Genomic DNA, 14053 nt, shown 5'->3' with positions numbered 1-14053 from the left:
CAGCAGGAAGCATTTTCGTACTCATTCAGATAGTGCTGAAGACACCAAAACCATCCAGACACGTACCCTGAGAACTGACCAGTAATGACAGATGACTTGCCTCAAATCCAGTTTCTGATTACCATCTAGACAAAGGTAGCTCTGAAGATCACAAGTGGAAGGGAAAAATGAAGTGAGTTGGCTGACTGTGGAGAACGCAATAAAGACCATGCTTGGGTAGCAGAAATTACCTCTGCAGAGCACTTAGAAGCTCTAAGGAGCAGATAAGAGAGCAGAAAGAAGTAAAACCTTCTTTTTCAGACAGTCCTGACCTACCATGATCAAGGAGCAGTCCCAGGACCCAAGATGAGACTCCGTTATGCAACACACCAGCCTGTGTACATCAGGCACGCTCCTGGAAGGTGCCTCCTGAGTCACTCTGACAGGTATCAGGTTTCTGTGCTTCCTGATGCTTCTCAAGTGGGGAATCATCGGGGGATTTGCTTCAGAAGCACACTGAACTCACACCATCGCAATGGTACCCTGCCATCATTCCGAGAGACTCTTTTAACCTCAGGAATTCCAAGGTGAACAGCAAGTGCCAGTGGATTGATCCCTAAAGTGAAGGACTTTAGTATTCAAACACTCCAACACCCAGAAATCCATGAATTAAAGGTTTCTTTACAGAAAAGCCATAAAGGATTCTGTCGCTCACCTACTCTACTCCACCCTGAAGCCTGGGTGAACGCAGCTCACAGTTAAATCCTTGACTGACTACAGAAACAAGGCTCAGCTCAATGCTGCCGCACCGCTCACGGGGTGAGCACCCAAGCAGATGTCTGCCAACGTGCCAAGGTCTTCAAGAGCACAACTCCACTCCAGCTTGGGTGCTAGGACAGCTGAGACAGGCTGATCCACCACTAGTGAAATGGAAGTGTATAGGAAATAAAAAAGGAAAAGATTTTTAAAATGCCCAGATTCTGCAATTAGTTTCTTATGTAGAAAAGCTGTTAGGTTAAAGTTTACTGCTATGAAAGAAGCAGAAAATACGATTAAACACTCATCTACGAAGAGTTTGAAATGGCAATTGAACTGGTTTCTCCTGAGGACAAAACAAAACAAGCAGAGAACAACGTCCCCATCGCACGTCCTCCAGCCATGTTACGCCCATGTCCAGTCTGAAAGCCACTTGTAGACAGAGACAAGCAAGACCACAGGAACCTTCACCAGGAGGTTTTACACCGTGTGTGCATTTTCAGCATCATAAGCAGGTACCAGACAAACTGATCCACTCAGAAAAGTCCCTGCTGGACCAAGCATTTTGTTGTCCCCACTTGCCTGGGTACAGAGTCCGAGGATACATAAATCCCCTCAAAGAGTTTTCTCGGACTCATGAGACTTACAGAGCCTTTTCCTTCTGGTGCAAATGTGGCAGAAGCTACCTTGAACCACCCCTCAGCTGGCTGGTGCATGCTGCAGTCCCCAGTCAGTCCCTTATCCTGAGTCCAGGTAAGAACTCCCCTCCTCAGGGTGGATTGCCATTGCAGCATGAGATCCCACTCTGTTCTAAACTCACCTGGACAAACAAAGGGAAAACCCAGTTGCAGATCACACTCAACCTAAAACAGCTACTCCCAGCTCAAAAATCTGCTTATTCCTACTAAGGCTCTATATTGAGACCATTATCCTGACACAAACCCCGCTGCTTTGCAGCAAGAGCAGCTCCCACGTCTTACACTTTCTGCTTTAACGCTAATGTAGGTTCTAATCCGTAACAGAGCTGTCATCGCCCCTCGCCTTTCAAAAACCGCCAATCCAACATCCCTTCGCAGCAACAATTCACCAGAGCATTGTTAAGACTATTACGTAGCACTGAGCAGCCTCACCCACTCCGAGAGCAAGCAAATACCTTTTGCTGCTACTGAGAAATGCCACAAATGGAAAAGGCAGCGTAGAGACAGCTCTGTGAATAACCAGCTACGGGCAAGTGATCTGCTTCCAACTGAAAAAAACTCAAATACTTTTAAAAGTAGACACACCATCCCCGTTATAAAAATAATACAGCCTACTGATCCTTATCAGAAGGATGTGTAAACTGTAACTAATTACAGTGATTCATTTCTTTTCGATCTGACATGATAGCCTCTCTTATCAACGGGACGTGTTGTTTACTCATGAAGCCATGAAAAACATCGTACCTTGTCATTAGCCTAAAGCTCATGAAGAATTACACCATCCTCAGAATACTTCTCCTGCTTGCTGTCATGAGAAATTCTGCTGCGACTACGGAATGACATCCTCCTGCCACTCAGACAGATGAGTTCAACAAAGGGAATTTTCAACTCAGTGCTTTGAAAAGCCTGTGATAAACTATTTGCTAACTATTCCAGGAATTTACAATTTAAATTAGATTAGCACCACTGACAACAGACGTCTTTGGAAGATATTTGGTGAGATGCCCGCAGATAACAGAAGCAGGGCACAAAGGCTGCACGGGTCTGTATGGCCTCCGTTCTTGCAGAAATCTGACAGAAACAATATATTTGGGAGTATTTTACATTTACATATGGTGTATCCAGTTGTACTGCATTTCTGGTCTGCAAGATGGGAAGCATTGGGCTCCATCTGAATTCACGTAACGGCGGGAGAAAAACAGCGTACAGCTCCTAGTAATCTCTGATTTGCAAAGTGAGAACGTCTTTCAGATGCTGAACTCAAGAGAATACTCATTCTACTCTACTTCCAGCACCAAATTCACAGCCTCTCTGAAGTCTACATAATCAGTGGAGTCTCCAAAGCACAAGCCAGAGGGTCTCTGTCAGGATCCTCTCCCTGTGCTGACACGTAGTAAACCAAATCCCAATTTAGTCACTCCCGTTTACACAGGGTACATGTTCATTGCACAGAGGAGGAGAGAGGAATTAAGCATTTTCTGATTCATCTCTCTACCTGGGGGTGGCAGTACCTGCTGCCTGGCATTCTTGTTTGGCAATTCTTGTTTGGAAGGAAAGGCAATATATGATGGATGAACTCCAGATGCATTTCAGTCCCTCCTGATATCAGCAAAGGAACAGGAAGAGACTACTTCCAGGGTGTGATTTATCAGCCACAGCACATGTGTTTAGTAAGATGGATCAAGTCCTGTGTGATCTTAGAATGCTCATCTCCTTGGGTGCCATGTACCTCCTGATCACTTCTGGAAGGACTGACCCCTCCGTGCAGCGACCTGGAAGGATAAGTTTCCTAACTGGAGGATAAGTTGCCTAAACTGGATGCTTTAAGTTCAGCAGTGAACATCTTCCTTTCTATATAACAAGCAAAGCAATCTTTTCATGGACTATTTTAGGAAGGAAAAGCACAACTTATGTGTCATCTGCTAAATGGATCTACTCACACACATTTATATACGTACATGGTGCAGACGTGTATCTATATATATACTCTTTGCCTACATAAACATGCACATTCACAAACAAAGGCTGTAAACGCATCTCGCAACACATTTGTTCCTCTTCAGCATGCACACACGGTGTTGTTGATACTTTCTAAATCCAAATTTGGCTGTAGTCAGTTTATTGAACATGGTGGTCCACAAATTTCAACATGTGACCGTGCTCAAATGAAAGACATCTAAAGCTGCTGCGAAAATAAATGGAAAATGGGATCCAGCTACAAAGGCAAACCACAGGTCCGGATGTACAATAAATAGGTCCTGACTCTTCCACACCAAACACATATAACAAACTGTATCTGAAACAAGCTCCTAGGAAAAAAGAAGAAAAGACAAATCTTACCTGATATGGTCTCACTTTATGGTGAATTTCTTGAATTCCAACCTCTCTTGTCCTTACATCACGACACTAGGAAAAGAAAGGGACGAAAAACAAAATTACATAGGAGAAAAACATTAAGCTCTGGAACACAGAGATTTCCGGCCACCTACTGGGTTCAAAACTAAATTGAAATTGCATGAAGTTGCACAGATGGATTTCAAACGAGTAGACTTCAAAACAGAAATGCTCACCTATCTGTCCCTAGTCCACCTCAGAAAGAGGTCTTAGTGCTAAATGGAAAGATGTGCTGGCAAAAATCAATTCACTAAGCAATCATTATGGCTTATGAGGGATGAACCCTTCGATTCACAGACAGCAGGGTCTGGAGGCAAAGTCAACACACATGAAAAAATAACAGAGAAAAGGAAACAAATGGCTTAATCCATTTTGACCCTACATTGGGAAAGCCTAACATTGGCAAAATCTACACTGAGGCACCAGAGGGTCCTTAAATAGCCAGTTTTTGAAGCTCAGCAACCCCGTTCTGGCACATCTTGGAGGGTATACTGGGAAGCCCAGTGCTCAGCTTAACTTTTGTCAGTTAACTTATCCAAAGCAGCTGAGTTGCAAAGGCTGGTTTCATTGCACCAGCGCTGCTGTGCTCAGAGTGAAGGAAAATAACCTCCACCAATGGGCTAAAATTGCTCTAACAGCAATGACATCTACCTGACCACGTATTTCCAAAAGCCAGACTTTTAGACAGGGAAAGAATGTGTGAAAATCCAATTCACACAGAAACTGAGAGTACCCAGAACAAACACAGCTCTATCTCATGCCCTGTCTATCTTAAGCCCTGAATGCTTAAATTCCATTATCAACATAAAGCAACAATCTCTCAAAGAGCAGAAAAAAGAGGAGGTTTGTGTTTGTTTTAGAGTGAGCTACAGGAAAATCAGGATTCCGGAGTAGACAAATTCTACTCTGCTTTACAATCTCCCAGCTACACAGGCAGCCCAGTAAAAGGCAGAGAAATACCTGCTCTTCATCAAGAACCCCAGATGTGAGGAAGGACAACGTATCCTGGGACGGTGCTTTAAAAATCTGCATCCCAGCTGCACACCTCCACTTGAGCTCAGTGGCTGGCAATCGTGGAGGCCCAGCATCTGGTCCTCAAGAACAATTTCTTTGCAGCAACCACAGACACAAGTTGCAGTATTGTCATGACTGATCCCCACCCCTCAAACATGCTCCTTGCCAGGCCGTTCCCCAAAGATGGATACGGAACTGCCAGAGCTGGTGAGCTGGCTGATCTTTGCTACTGAGCCAGCAAATATACAAGATTCCTACAAGTCCTTTCCTTGCCTTGGCCTTTCTTTCTCCCTTTCCACGCTAATGGACCAGAGGACAAAGCATATTTATAGCTTTCTCCCATGACACAAGGAAAACACATCAGTATCTTACATTTCAAGCTATATTGCAGCAGGCTGTTTGGTTCCTTGTTCCACCAGCTGCAGTTTTTCTGCTTCACTAAATTAAAATCTATAATCATCTGCACAGCAGAGATATTTCTGGATTTGCTTCTCAAAGCGATGGCTGCCAGCCTGACAAGCCCTTTAATGGTTCAGCTCAGCCCTGACTGCCATGGATCAGCTATCACTGCTTCTCCAGCTCGTCTTGATCAGGTTCAGATCAAACGATGTGCTTTTAGTGTCACACCTGGGGAAGAATTCACCAGGAGCCCTAAAGAACTCAACTGAGATGGCTTAGCTGCATCAGGGAGGTTGTCTCCCCTGCCTGGCATTGAAGTGAGAAGTCAGCAGGAGAGATGGAAGCTTCTGTGCCTGGCAAAGCTGGCTGCTGCCAAATCCTGGCTTGCTACTGGAGAAAGACTGGGAGGAATGATTTAAGGAGCAAGTCCGGACCACCAGCTTAGGAGAGATTACATGGTATGGAAAGCCCAGCTGGAAGGCAGACAGTCTGGAGCCATTTTTCCTGATCTTTTGCACTGCAACTGCAAGATCTGAGTGAGATGACAAAGGCAGTAAGGAGCTGAATGTAGCCTAGAGAACTAATGCCTTAAAACTTCTAAGGAGAGGTGAGCTAGAAAGAGGGAGCACTAAATCACAACTCAGACACGTGGAACAGTGATGGTGAGGATCTGCCCCTGCAGAACACCAGGACACCAAAGCTTAAAGGCCTTTGGAACGGTCTCAAGGAGCACGGGGTTTGTGGGATGTTTTGTCTAGGCAGCTGGACATCCTGAGAAAGGAAAAACTTGGGCATCACCTTACCGGAGAATCTGCAAACTGTGGCTGATAATGGGGTTTTGGAAGGAGGTTCAAACAGCGAGTGGTGTCAGAGCAGATCATGCAGGGCACTGTGAATGCCGACCGCTGCAGTGGCCTTCCACGAACAGTCAAGCTGGGTATATGTACCTCCTCCTGGCTTCAAATAAAAACGCAGTTCCTCCCTCCCCCTCCTCCTTGCCACCCCCACTCATATTTTTACGTGACCTTAGAATATCAAGTCTCATTTGTTTGTGCTCAAATCTCTCTTGCAAGATTCCTCTGGCCTCAGACTAAGAGCTTTTCTTCCAATTGTTCAGTCAAGTAAGTGCATGCATGGGAAAAGGAAAGGAAGGAGCGTTTCTAATAGCATAAATAAAAAGGAAACCTTCCTGCCTTGTCCCTGATTTAGGGGTTTCATTCTGCTAGAAAATGGAGTATCACAAACTAGTTAACAAGTACCTTCAGGAATGGGGTGAAAGTGCTGAACTAAAAATTAACCAAACAGAAACAGCCTCTCAGAAGTATCATGAAGATGCTTTTTGGTCATTAACATGGTTTTGAAAGACCTTTGCAGATGGTTTTAGTTCAGCAGTAAACTTGGCTCCTATTACTTTCCTCTCTGCTACTTTGGGAAAGGTCATCGAGCAGCTCTCCCTTAACACCAGCTGACAAATATTTTACCTGTGTCCCAAGATCCTTCATCCTGGCCAAGGCAAGCTCTCTCAAGTTCCCGTGCTCCACTCCAGAGCTGACCAGTGGCATTGGGATATCTCTGCACGGAACAGGAAAAAACAAAGAGCTCAAAGAGCTGCACTAGCAGACCATACACCCCAAAGCACCATTACAGCCACCTAAGCCAAGAACCCAAATAGCAGACCAAAGAATTTAACTGAATTACCTGTGTTCCAAGTCTTTGGTTGAACAAGAAATAACACAGGCAAAACTCAACTAAAAGCAGCAGAAAAATGAAGGGGAAAAGGGGCAGATTTTATTTTAGTAAAAAGACTGAAGACAAAAGGAGGTTTTTACAATCCAGAGAAATAGGTTATAATTTGACTTTCAGTTCTACACTTGGAAGTCTGAAAAAAAAAAAAAAAAGGATCATCCAGCCAAGCCTGTATCTTGCCTAGATGATGTTCTTCATCATGTCAGATGTTCTTCATGGTATCTGCCCCTGGAGATCAGCAATTGGGAACTAGATGGTGTCTTTCTGCAGTCTCCAAGTTGAATGCCCAACAGGGAAAAATCATTATAATTACAACATTTTTACCCTGGGACTCTATCTGCTTAAAAATGAAAAAGTTCTGTTTATCAAATGATTTGCAGCAAAACCCAGCCAGAAGGTCAAGGGTTTTCCTATACGAACATAAATCATGAGTCTGCACATAGCAGAACTTCAGCTCTCCACAGAAGGTACTAACATGGAATTTGAAGGTAAGACCAGTTTTGGTCTCTCCACTGCCTTACACAGTGATTTGTCTCACTAGAAACTACAAAAGGAGGATATCACCCTCAGGGAAAGATGATTTATGCATCCAGATCAAGCTGAAAAAGAAACATGGATTACTGACACATCCCACTCCATGTTCACCTTCTTTTAATGCTGTGCTACAGAGTGATCTCAAATGCTCAAACTCCACCCTGGCACCTCTGATAACACACCACCCAAGTGCACTATGGTGTAACCCAAACCCCCAGAGATCTTCTACAGGGAAATAAGGACTATGCTATACCTAGCTGAGGGAACTAGGGGACTTCAACCTGGAGAAAACAACGCTCAGGGGAGGCCTTCTCACTCTCCACAACTCCCTGACAGGAGGTTGGAGCGAGGGGAGGGGTTGGTGTCTTCTCCCCAGGGACAAGCAACAGCATGAGAGGAAATGGCCTTGAGTTGTGTCAGGGGAGATTTAAGTTGGATATTAGAAAAAATGTCTTTAGAGAGAGGGTTGTCCAGGCCTGGCCTAGGCTGCCCAGGGCAGTGGTGAAGTCCCCATCCCTGGAGGGGTTTCCCAGCCGTGTGGAGGTGGTGCCAAGGGACAGGGGTTAGTGGGGACCTGGCAGTGCTGGGGGAACGGTTGGACTCAATAGGCTTAAAGATCTTCTCCAACCTAAACCATTCTGTGAGTAGAGAAGATACTCTGCAAATTGTACAACAGGTTGGTCTCAAAACAGGGCTCACACATTCCTTGGTGAGCATTGCTCCCTTTTCTTTATCTCCGCAAGCATTCGACAGAGTAAAGAACAGGCTATCACAAAAACCCATACAGCGGATGGGATGGTTTGGGGAATTGGTAATGTAATTAGCTTAATCCATGCTGGTTCAGTAGTGATTGAAAGTCATCACCATCTAGCAGCTGTCTGATGACCTCTGTAAAATGTATTCATTGAGCTATTCAGTTCCTCCAGGACTTGCATTCACATCACAGCCTCCATTAACAACTCCTATTTTTGGCAGCAGCTGTCTAAAAGATAAGGGTCTTCAAGGGTCCTGAAGACCTGATCTTTGTGCTGCTTCAGCCTTGAAGAAGTCTGAAATGCTGTCAAGGAGGGCAAGAGAAGGGAGTTTTCCTTTACCATTAAGAATGAAGACAAGGGCTTCAGGACTCCAGGATCCTCCTCCCATTTCGGTACAACTTTCTCCAGCCTAACAGAGGTCTCGTGTTTTACTTGGCTCCCCTGTTTTCCTTGCTCTTTCTTCTATGAAGCCAAAGGGTCTGTGAAAAATCCCTCGCCACTCACACACCGAAAAGTTGAGGCAAAATACAATTAGCCAACCAGTTCATTTGTTCAGTGGATTTCTTTGAGTAAATAAGACACCGCAGAGCCAACACAACATACTTTAAAGAGCTTCAATTAGAGGAAATGAGCACTTCACACTGTGACTAAAGGATACACTAGAGGGGAAAGGCGTTTTCATCAGGGTATGTTAGATCTACAGTGATAATCTAACTAAACGCCTTTCTTCCAATAATGGAACAACTCCAGAAAGTCAGGCTGTATGTTTTTCCCCATCAGGGACACAGATAAAACGCCCTGACATCTTGCAGTACCGGGTCTCTAGTTAAATCCAGAGTCAGCTATGAAATAGCAAATGAAGTGCTGCAAATAAAAGCTAGATTACAACATACAGGAACTCGAGCCTCTCTCATCTGCCTACAAGGGAGCCAGTTAAATTAAAATATGAATATGAAAAATAAGCCTTTTAAGGAAGAGAAACCAAGAAATAGGTTTTCCATTCCCACTAGATTAGGGCAGAGTATTTCAGTAAGTACTCTGGGTGCATCATGATTGTACACACTAACTGCCTGTTCTGAAGAGCTACAAGACAGCATTGTACCAGGGGTTTTAGGACTTGTTAAAATGCTAAACAAATCCAGGGATATGGCGGATTAAATCCTGGCCTTATTAAAGCTAATGTACAATTCTCCAGAAGCTTCAACACGGCCTATTTTATCTTCCGTTTTTCAAACATTTTGCATCACTTCAGACACTTGTGAAGCAGCTGATTGAAGCTCCCAGTGAAAGTCTAAAGACCTTGAGTCAGCTCTCGGCTCTTCCATGATTTTGGTTGAGTAAGATATTTTATTTCTCCATACTGACCTCTCCTCATCAGTACAGTGAAAATAGCTTCATATAAACCGCTGAGATCCATGAATGAAAAAGTCTCGAGGTGTGTGGCACTACTTCTGTCATTTCACACCTTCTCACATGCTACAAAGCAGTTGGGTGATAATGAGGTTCACAAACATTCAGGAAAAATACAGCATTAAGCATCTCTGACTGTCACAAAACACCCCAAAAGACATATTCTCCTTCAACCAGGCATTAGCAACAGCACTTCATTTTTTAAAAACCTATTTAACCTGGTTTCCTGAAGCACAAAGACTTCTATAGTGTTTTGTAAGTGACACCTCCCCCAGGCTCACCTGACTCATTAAACTGATTATTTTGAGCATGTGATGGACTACGAAAACATCGAGTCCCTTATGGTTCCTGAAAACCTGGTACTGGGGAGCGGAGATCCCAAACAGTCATGCTAGTAAGGAAGGGCAGAGTTAACTCAGTCTTTTTCTGGCGGCGTTTGCCAGAAAACCCGAACGCATTTATCAAGTGCTCGGTCAGCACACAGAGAGCTCGGGATAACTGGGCACAAGCTAAAGCTGGAAGGATTGGGAAGTAGAGCCTGGAATGTAAGTTGTGAAGGGTGGCAGCAGGCTGGAGGGAGATGGAAAGGGCCTGGGGCAGCAACGCAGAACAGGGGAAAACTTGCTGTCTTCAGAGAAGCAGTGTTGGGAACAGGCCAAGAAGGTTCTTAGAAATCTGTTTTTGTTCATTATTTTGTGACGGAGTCACACAATAGCCCCGAAAGTAATTTAGATCAAAGTAATAGCTTTTGGACTTTGCACTGGAGGTGTAAAAATCTGTAATCACCACGACGGAGTTTCTGATAACACAAGCCAGTCTGTAAGAAAACAGCTATTCCACCGGAACATAATAACTGAGAGCCAGATGACAGCTGGATGGAGGCTGCTGCTGTTGGCAGGAGAAATCAGTCAAGCTCAGGCATATCAGCACACCAAGCAACACCTTTTTCAGGCCTCTGCTCCTCAGAGGACCTGCAAGGCTGCTAGATCATGCTGTCCTCCAAGAAGAAACCTGTTTGCTGTAGCAATAGCATCATGAACAAACGGGCCACTGTGTCTGCAGTGGAATCGATGAGGGAAAAGGAGCTGTACCGGGAAAAAAGGGAGGAGCTTTGCCTTCAGTAACACTCCTATGAGAGATGTGAAAAGCTTGGGAGAACAAGAAGGAGAAATTCCACCTAAGCCATGTCTTGCTGCCTTCATCAGTACCTCATCCTTCTCAGAGTTCAGCTACAGCCAACGGTTTCTCACAGTAGCAAAGATCTGAAGAAAGCACCTCCTGGTCGCTGAAACCACGTCTCAGTTACTAGCCTGCTGCATCACCATCGCATTCATAGGCCTTATCAAGCCTCACCATACTCACGTTTAGCTTCTCTTCCTCTTTGGTTACTTTGGAAAGTTACTCCCGAGTCTCAACCCCCACCAAAAATACCCAGCTTCCTGCCTCACTTCATGCAATGCTACTTCTTATTTTCTTGTTTTCTGCCCAAATCAGAGTTGCTGTTTATTAAAAGGTTATTTTCCTTCTCTCATAGCTTTGCAGAGATCATTAAGGCCCACATCTAGCCATCAAACAGAAGACTGATGCTCCCCTGCACATATTTCCACAGCTCATTTTCGGGAAGACAGGGATTATTCCAGACAAGGTCTTACCACAGCCTTGTCTGGCTGCATTAATACTTTCATCTCTAAGAAGAGTTATTCTGAAAAAATATCCTGAAAGTTATTTACACAGCTGCACCCACCAGTGGCTTATCCGTATTACAGACCAAGACCAAGAAGAACTCATCCTCTGCTGTCTTCCCTTTGTGATCTCACAGTTTGCAGCAAAATTCTGTCCAAGTTTGACCTCAAACTACCCTGAACCGCCATCTCCTCCCATCTCTATGGCTCCAGCCTCACTGCCACCAGATCCTGCTTGCACACCCTCTCGCTCTCTTTCAACGCTTCCCAGCTGTGCAAGGTTTTCTCAGTCCTTTATTATTTTGTGTCATTGTAAATAAAGACAATATTGAGCAAGATTAGTTTTTAAATGGCAGTTTGAGAAAGCCCTACGCCCGTATTTTCTCTGTCACAGTGACCCATGGTCTCCTGCCTTCAGGCACTTTTTTTCCTTCACGTTTCTCTGCTTATCCCCGTCTCAACACATTTCTGATGGGGCACAAAAGCAAATGCCTTAGAGAAGTCCAGGCAGGTGAGGTCTAACTGACGAGGCTTTCTTGTTCCGTGTGCTCTTGGAGAGCGAGGCGTTGGCACTGTTTCCAGCTTGTGCAGCTGGAAGCTAACTGAGGATTGTCTGCACATGCAAAAATAGGTAAATATGCTACAGCCTCCCTTCCTGTTATCAGGGAGGTTTAGGAGATAACAGAACAAAAACAACCCAAGAAAGACCCCATGCTGGAAATACAGTGGAATGGAAGTTCGATCTATCATCCTGGGAGGTGAGCGCTGGAAACGACGGTTATGAAAACCCTGCAACGCCCACGGGAAAAGAGAGGAAATCTCCACAGCCAAGAAAAATGACACACCCCGCAGCTTCTGCAATAAATATAGGAAACTTCGCCCACAGCCAAGAGGCAATTATTCGTCAGAATCATTAAAGCGCTGCGTGTGCCGCATCCCGGGCTCTTGTCCGACCGGCAGCAAGAGCAGGGCCTCCTGAAAGCTTGTGGGTGCGTAAGACCGGCAGCTCAACTGAAACAGCTTCGCGTTCTCTTTGGCCTTTCCCGTTCTGCACAGACAGGAAGCAGGTTTAAAAATCTTTAGTGCATCAATGATTCAGGCTGAAAAAATACTAAAAGGCTGAGTCAGATCTTGCTATAATTAAAATAAGAATCCCTCCAAGTGCAATATACAAAAATATACAAAATCAATATACAAGGCCCACCACAGAAAATTACCTCTGAACACGGTACACGCGGGTCCATGGTGGCACGAGGGCCAAGATTCTGGCCACCAGATCCACTAGAGTGCTGGGAGGGTAGCTCTTGTATCTCCCAGTCTTCCACAGCTCGTACAGACCAGTGCCGCGGATCACCAGTGTCGGGTAGAGCTTCATGCCGTCTGGGCGAAAAGCAGGATTCTCAAAAAACTCCTGCAAAAGTGGAACAAGAAACACAAGTCAGGGCAAAACAAACGACGTTTCCTGGGGCTTCGGTGCCCCACCAAAACGAATTTAAATACAGATTTTGAAAAAGACAGTTTTAAGTATGGGTTAAGAATTACTGGCTTATATTGAGTATATATATTGAGTATATATTGCCAGTATTTATCAGTTTACACCATTTTTTGAAATAGAGTATGTTCTAGATTTAAAGAGGAGGCTGCTAAAGTAAAAAAACAATCCACGTGATGAGTCGAATTGGTACGTTACTGCTACCTTTTGGCATGAATTTAATAGAAACAGCATCATTTATCGTAACAGGCTCTGCTCAGAATCAGAATAATAGAAATGAGTGTACTTATCTTCAATCTCAGTGGAACATATTTTGAGATTAATCAATGTGTCTGGGACACATCATTTGAATAGCAATGGAGAAAAACAGATTTGTTCTACAACGATGTTCTGAACAACCCTGGAGAACGGGAGGACAAACTGTATCTCCTGGTAACTCCTGTGACTAAATCCCAGCACAGAACTGCAAATTGAGCAGCGCCAGCTCACACTATACAACAATTGGGTTTTTTGCAGATTTAATTTCAGTAATGACAATTAAAAATAGTATCACTTACAGCAAATCAAAAGCCAGGCAAGGCACCCTGAACCAACCAACCATTAAACTGACTTCAGCGACAACACGGCCTCATTATAACAGCATCTAGGGTGCAGATCTCATACTGGATTAGACTGCTACACACTTGAAACCCACCACTTGAACCCTCTCCACCAGGGTATTCTGACAGCAAAAAACCATGCAGGTTTGTTAAGCTGAGTTAATGACAGGCTCTTGCTGTCCCAGCAGTTGCCGCGCTCACTTTGGTCCTCACCAACACTCTGCTGAACTGCTTCAACACATTCAGGTGGCTCAGACCCACTCAGACATTTTGCTACGTTTCCTACAGCTGCTGCGTATTATAACCAGCCCCTGTAGTGCTCCAGCAAGCCCCAATGTTGGAATAAAGCATCATTAGCTCCTGCTGGGAGCAGGACCTCCTGACCTAGGCAGCTCTAAGCGGCTCTGTTGGCTCCCTGTGCTTCGACAAACCACACTTTGACTCAATAAAAAGCAGCAAATGGTTTGCTGCTAGCTTAAGCGCACCAAAATGGATCTGCGCAGGACTTGAATACATGTCAGATTCAGCATGAGGATGGCGAGAGGCGAGCAAGGTCAGGGGAACGGCAGGACCGCGCCAGCCCAGGCCGTTTCCG

The 14053-nt window shown here is 44.7% G+C and overlaps 1 protein-coding gene across 1 annotated transcript in view; it reads right to left on the bottom strand.

The window, feature by feature from the left end:
- LOC104497421 (elongator complex protein 3) overlaps positions 1-12778 on the bottom strand; it is a gene marked incomplete at its 5' end in the record, with an annotated part of 35505 nt that extends 22727 nt beyond the window's left edge. Inside the window, 3 exons of the mRNA XM_010140670.1 lie at positions 3774-3839; positions 6722-6812; positions 12585-12778. Of these exons, the coding sequence (XP_010138972.1) occupies positions 3774-3839; positions 6722-6812; positions 12585-12778 (351 nt within the window). The remainder of the gene's footprint in view (positions 1-3773; positions 3840-6721; positions 6813-12584) is intronic.
- Positions 12779-14053: the final 1275 nt, after the last annotated feature.

Source organism: Buceros rhinoceros, unplaced genomic scaffold, assembly GCF_000710305.1.
Source record: "Buceros rhinoceros silvestris isolate BGI_N320 unplaced genomic scaffold, ASM71030v1 scaffold13657, whole genome shotgun sequence".
Lineage (NCBI taxonomy): Eukaryota > Metazoa > Chordata > Aves > Bucerotiformes > Bucerotidae > Buceros > Buceros rhinoceros.
Note: the sequence above shows the minus strand (reverse complement) of the source record. Positions and strands in the feature narration are given on the sequence as shown.